The 6,702-nt window shown below is 44.3% G+C and overlaps 1 protein-coding gene across 2 annotated transcripts; it reads right to left on the bottom strand.

Moving 5' to 3' along the window:
• Nucleotides 1-255: 255 nt before the first annotated feature.
• On the bottom strand, nucleotides 256-3,386 carry LOC123159071 (protein DETOXIFICATION 35). Of its 2 annotated transcripts, none has more exons than XR_006479475.1 (7): nucleotides 3,118-3,386; nucleotides 2,417-3,042; nucleotides 2,266-2,322; nucleotides 1,429-2,142; nucleotides 1,221-1,339; nucleotides 965-1,051; nucleotides 256-664 (listed from the first exon to the last, which is right to left on the bottom strand). XR_006479475.1 is itself a non-coding variant. In XM_044576871.1 (7 exons), exons 1-7 carry the CDS (start codon nucleotides 3,343-3,345, stop codon nucleotides 590-592), a joined length of 1,431 nt encoding a protein of 476 aa, XP_044432806.1. In that variant the 5' UTR covers nucleotides 3,346-3,386; the 3' UTR covers nucleotides 256-589. The 2 variants fall into 2 exon arrangements, 1 of the variants encoding a protein (XP_044432806.1); XM_044576871.1 differs by having other exon boundaries at nucleotides 1,904-2,142.
• Nucleotides 3,387-6,702: the final 3,316 nt, after the last annotated feature.

The raw sequence follows: 6,702 nt of genomic DNA, 5'->3' as shown, positions 1-6,702 counted from the left end.
GATCCAGAATTTTATTTTACATAATATTTCTTTCAATCGAGGAGTGTTGCCGTGTCTTTTTCTTAATCATTGAAAAAACACAATTATGTAACTCACATTGCATCGGTACCATGTCAACAAAGCTGATTTGTTTTCAGATAACAGAAAAAAAAAGTCCCGCCTCCACATACAATGATGTGCACAACCATATTTAGAGTCGCAACAATGCATGTACATCCATAGGCATATAAGTAATTTGACATGTTCAACCTGGTTTCCATACCTTTTTTTATAAATAATATTGGCACTTTATTGATTAATGAACATATTCATCCCGAATACATTCCGGAATCACACCACGGTAAAACAATTTACAATATACTGACAACTACAAGCTGACTTATGTGCTAACATATTCAAACCACATTTGATATGAAGGAAGGAGCAGCGGGCAAGGCCAGATGCCAGATACTTGATATCAGAAATCACGGCCCCTAATCTTGAGCGGTCCACTGGTTTCATACCCTATTATTGATACTCGAAAATTCACAATGATATATGATATCATCAACACCAAGGCAGGCTTAAGAAGATATCATGCTTAGGTGATCTAGTTATCTTCCAGGAGAGGTTTGGTTCCATCGGTGCCACCCCACTTTTGCACACGGCTTGAAGCTAGCGCAGCCTGCAGTTGTAGAGTATTGGACGAGCAAGTTGGAAAGCTCAGGATTTCCATACAAATAAACAGGCAAAAATAACTACAATTTGTATGAAATCAATACAAAGAAAGAAAGCAATCATAATTCACAAGTCATATGGTACGTATAGTTGTTACAATAATTGGTGCCTAATTAACAGTTAGTTATATTATAGGGATAGGCTAACATCCTCCAATTAATTGACTCTTTTAAAGTTGTTGTGTTCATCAAGTTTTGACGCACACAAAACACATGGTGAGAACCCGAAGGCTGATGGAAATTCATACCTCTGCATTCCAATCTGTTTTCCACACTATGAAGAGTAAAATCAGAGTTTGAAGTGCAATCCCACAAAGCATGCCAGCCCAAATCCCCTGAAATTTGATCCACAAATTCATAACTGATGTCGCAAAATCATAAAGACCGTAAATATTCTTTACTCGTTATTTTGCAAGACAGCCAAAAAACTCGTTATTTTGCAAGACAGCCAAAAAATTCGTTATTTTGCAATTTGTAACAGTTCAAATAACATGATGAAATTACCCCAACGCCATAGTTGAACTTGTAGCCGAGAAGATAGCCCAAGGGCAACCCCAAAACATAGTAGCAGCCTAGGTTGATGTATGCAACAAGGCCCTGCCATCCTCCTCCAACAGCAACCCCTGAACCATGCATCATGAGATCAACTCCAGGGATGAGGTTGAGGTGGCATGCATGTGACTCTGACTGTGAGAGGAAGAATCATATATACCTGAAACCACGGACGTGGATTTTTAGAGCATATGCATCCAGGCCCTGCTATCCTAGCTCTCCAATATCGCTTTAAGATCTGTGCGGTACAACTAAGTTTCTATACAAAATTTTCTCTTTTTTGCTTCTCCCACATAGAACATATCTTGAAGTTGGAACCTATGCAGGATGGCAAAGCTTTCTAACTAGAATCTAGGATAAATCTTTCAGATTTTTTTGTCCGACGTAAATACTAAAAATATGATTTTTTAATCAAAAAAACGTATTTTGTATATTTATGTTTGACAAAAAAAACTGTACGATTTATCCTAGATTCTACTCAGAAAGCTTTGTCACGCCGCATAGGTTTGAACTTCTAGATATGTTCTATGTGGGAGAAACAAAAAAGAGAAATGTACTTGCACAGATCTTAAAGCAAAAAATGGATGGCTGGATAGAGAGGGTCTGGGTGCATATGCTCTAAAATATATTCTCGCCTGAAACCACAGGCTGCACGCTGTTGAGCACCATGGTCAGGCCAAGGAGTCCGGCGATCTTGGAGACGGCGTGCTGGAGCTCCAAATCGGTGGTGTAGATGATGGCGAAGTTGTCTCTGAAGATCAAGACGAGGGCCATGCATAGCAGCCCGATGAGCAGCGACTCGGCGATGATGACGATGACGGCGTGCATGGCTGCCCTTGGACGGCCAGCGCCCAGCTCATTGGAGACTCGAACACTGAAAACGTAAAGAGGTAGTAGGTGGTAGCAGTTTGTTTAGAAACTAGTAAAATTTGACGGTTGGTGAAGGTGAAGAATTCTTGAACAAAACAAGAACCAATAAAATTTGAATGAAGCTGACCTGATAGCAGCGTTGATGCCAATGAAGATCATATTCTCCCACCCGTTTATGTTCATGCTGAAAAATGAAGCACGATCGAGTATTCTGTCAGCTCCATCAGCTATATGCATATGTATGGTTAGTCGTATGAAGCATATATAGTGGTGTGTACCAGACGCCAAGGGAGTCGACGGCAATCTGCGCATCCTGGAGGTTGCCGGTGAGGACGGTGATGGTGCTGAGGTACCAGATCTCAAGGCAGATCATGACGGCGGACTCGAGCGAGAGCCTGACGAACGCCCACATGTCGTTGAAGGCGGCCATGGACCAGCCCCTCCAGCCGTTCTTGCACCAGCCGATGATGTAGGCGGACTGGCCCAGCGCGATGGCCCAGAGCGAGAGGTTGTAGGCGACGGCGGCGCCGGGGGAGCCCCATCCGAGGACGGTGACGAGGAGGTAGGAGAGCGCGACGTGGAAGCAGAGGCTGCCGACGCAGATCCAGACGGGCACGATGACCTTGCTCTGCGACTGGAGGAACTTGGCGGTGGGGAAGTTGACGGCGAAGGAGAGCGCGCCGGGGAGGATGTAGAGGGCGAAGCGGGCGGCCTCGCGCGCGACGGCGGGGTCCTGGCCGATGGCGAGGAGGATCGGCTCGGCGAAGACGTAGAAGGGCACCATGAGGAGCGCGGCGACGGCGAGGATGATCCAGGAGCGCTGCAGGTAGACGCCGAGCATGGACACCTGGCCGGCGCCGAACGCCTGCCCGCACAGCGTCTCCAGAGCGCTCCCCATGCCGAGCTGCATGCACGAGCGCGCATATTAGCATCAGAAGAACATAGCCAAGAAGAACATAGCACAGCATGTAGCTAGTACAAAGAATCCGAGGGAGAAGGTGGCGAAGACGGAGAGGCCGATGGAGGCGGCGGCGAGGGGCAGGTTGCCGAGGTGGCCGACGAAGATGGTGGTGACGGAGCCGACGGCGTAAATGCTGAGCCCGGCGATGGCAATGGGCATGCCGATGCCCCAGACGCGCTTGGACTCCTCCCACGTCATGCGCGCAGCCTCCCGCACGGTGCTCACCGCCGCCGCGTCGGAACCCATCGCCCCCTCCCTCGGCCGGCTTGCAGGTTGCAGCGTAAATGGTATGCGTCGGCCCTCAGCCTCGAGGACGAGTAATTTAAAGCGCGACAGTACTCCTATCAGTAGCAGCTACACGCGCGCGAGGAGGCAAAAATCACTGTTCTGACATGTGACGAAACAATATCATAAAATAAAGTGTTGCCGAAAAAGTTTCATCCAGCTGACCCTTTTGTGTAGCGTCCGACAGCTAAACGTCACCCTACACTGTAGAGCGTCTCACTGACAGACGCTACACGCCTGGCCATCGTCGCACCTGGACTGCTTGGAAAATGCTAAGTCGGTATGTAACGCCTAAGAGCTAGATGCTACACTAGAACCGGCGCTGCACAGTATAGTGTGATATCAAGCTGTCGGATGCTACACAAAAGTGAAAAAAAAATTCCGGTTCATTTTGTGATATTGTTTAGTCCACATGTTAAATTTGTAGATTTTTGAGGACTGTCCGTCACTGTTGAGTGTTGACTGAGACTTGGGACCTTGGCACCCACAAAATAATACGGTAGTAACTTTGCACATGTGCGATGATGGGTACGTGCGTTTGTCCAGAGAGTGAATCAATTCTTGCCGATTGAATTGTTCAGTTTTCTTCCCAGCAAAAAAAGATTGAATCATATAGCGAGGATGGGATGAGTGCAGATTTTTGAAGGACGAGCTCCAGTGAGCTTGGTATTTTGAAAATATCAAAAAGCATATTTAAAAATTTCAAAAAATAATCTAAAAAAATCCTTGGAAACATATATGTATTCCATAAGAATGTGTTAAATTTCATCTAAATATGTTGTGATTTGTAGTTTGTAAAAAAAAAACAAATTCTGGCCGAACAACAAAAACAAATGGCACCATTTAAAAATGTGTATTTGTCTTTTTTCTATACGCCACATGTAAAAGTATAATGATGTGAAATTTGGCACATACGTAGCATACATCCATAAGTGTATTCACAAATAAATAAATAAAATCACACTCTAAAAAAACAAAAATTGAAAACGAGCTCACAGGAGCTCGGCCTCCGTTGCCATTTTTCGGGATGGAATGCGTTTATCAGAGAGAGTGCCTTCCTACTAAGAGCATCTCTAGCAGACCCCGCATCCCGCCGACCCGCATTTCACCTTTGCAGTTCGTGAAAAAATTGTTTTGCAGTCCGCAGCGAAAAGCCGCAGAGGCAGACCCCACAAAGCCGACACACATCCTGTTTTACGGGTCGGCTTTCCGGGGTCTGCCTCTGTGGCCGTCCTCCCCCCTAACCGCAAAATTTAAATTTGCACCTTAATTTGCATTTCTTTGCATTTTCAACCACATTGGATACATAGGACATCACCAAATTTTTGCTAGAAAAGCAAGCCCAAAGAAAACAAGAACCACAAGTATGCATTTTAGAAGATTTCCAACTTCCATAACTGCTCTCACGAGTTGAAGCAATATCTTCTCCATGCATGATAACCCATAAGTATAGGTGATCGCAACAGTTTTCGAGGGTAGAGTATTCAACCCAAATTTATTGATTCGACACAAGGGGAGCCAAAGAATATTCTCAAGTATTAGCAGTTGAGTTGTCAATTCAACCACACCTGGATAACTTAGTATCTGCAGCAAAGTATTTAGTAGCAAAGTAGTATGGAAGTAACGGTAACAGTGGTAAAAGTAATGGTAACAGTTTTGTAGTAATTGTAACAGTAGTAACGGTAAAGTAAATAAGCAAAGCACAATATGTGAAAAACTCGTAGGCATTGGATCAGTGATGGATAATTATGTCAGATGCGATTTCTCATGTAATAGTTATAACATAGGGTGACACAGAACTAGCTCCAGTTCGTCAATGTAATGTAGGCATGTATTCTGAATATAGTCATGCGTGCTTATGGAAAAGAACTTGCATGACATCTTTTGTCCTACCCTCCCATGGCAGCGGGGTCCTAATGGAAACTAAGGGATATTACGGCCTCCTTTTAATAGAGTACCGGACCAAAGCATTAACACTTAGTGAATACATGAACTCCTCAAACTACGGTCATCACCGAGAAATATCCCGATTATTGTCTTCGGGGTTGTCGGATCATAACACATAATAGATGACTATAGACTTGCAAGATAGGATCAAGAACTCACATATATTCATGAAAACATAATAGGTTCAGATCTGAAATCATGGCACTCGGGCCCTAGTGACAAGCATTAAGCATAGCAAAGTCACAGCAACATCAATCTCAGAACATAGTGGATACTAGGGATCAAACCCTAACAAAACTAACTTGATTACATGGTAAATCTCATCCAACCCATCACCGTCCAGCAAGCCTACGATGGAATTACTCACGCACGGCGGTGAGCATTATGAAATTGGTGATGGAGGATGGTTGATGATGACGACGGCGACGAATCCCCCTCTCTGGTGCCCCGAACGGACTCCAGATCAGCCCTTCCAGAGAGATTAGGGCTTGGCGGCGGCTCCGTATTGTAAAACGCGATGAAACTTTCTATCTGATTTTTTGTCTCCACGAAAGCAAATATATGGAGTTGGAGTTGAGGTCGGTGGACGTCCAGGGGGCCCACGAGGCAGGGGACGCGCCCAGGGGGAGGGGGCGCGCCCCCCACCCTCGTGGACAGGGTGTGGGCCCCCTGACGCTATTTCTTTCGCCAATATTTTTTATTAATTCTGAAAAGTTACTCCGTGGATTTTCAGGTCATTCCAAGAACTTTTATTTCTGCACAAAAATAACACCATGACAGTTCTGCTGAAAACAGCGTCAGTCCGGGTTAGTTTCATTCAAATCATGCAAGTTAGAGTCCAAAACAAGGGCAAAAGTGTTTGGAAAAGTAGATACGATGGAGACGTATCAACTCCCCCAAGCTTAAAGCTTTGCTTGTCCTCAAGCAATTCAGTTGACAAACTGAAAGTGATAAAGAAAAACTTTTACAAACTCTGTTTGCTCTTGTTGTTGTAAATATGTAAAGCAAAGATTATGAACTAACCATATTCACAATAACACTTAGGTCTCATGTTTACTCATATCAATGGCATAATCAACTAGCGAGCAATAATAGTAAATCTCGAATGACAACACTTTCTCAAAACAATCATAATATGATATAACAAGATGGTATCTTGCTAGCCCTTTCTGAGACCGCAAAACATAAATGGAGAGCACCTTTAAAGATCAAGAACTAACTAAACATTGTAATTCATGGTAAAAGAGATCCAGTCAAGTCATACCCAATATAAACTAATAGTAATGCATGCAAATGACAGCGGTGCTCTCCAGCGGGTGCTTTTTAATAAGAGGGTGATGACTCAACATAAAAGTAAATAGATAGGCCATT

Source organism: Triticum aestivum, chromosome 7B (assembly GCF_018294505.1).
Source record: "Triticum aestivum cultivar Chinese Spring chromosome 7B, IWGSC CS RefSeq v2.1, whole genome shotgun sequence".
NCBI classification, from domain to species: Eukaryota; Viridiplantae; Streptophyta; class Magnoliopsida; order Poales; family Poaceae; genus Triticum; species Triticum aestivum.
This window is presented reverse-complemented; position numbering and strand designations above follow the sequence as displayed.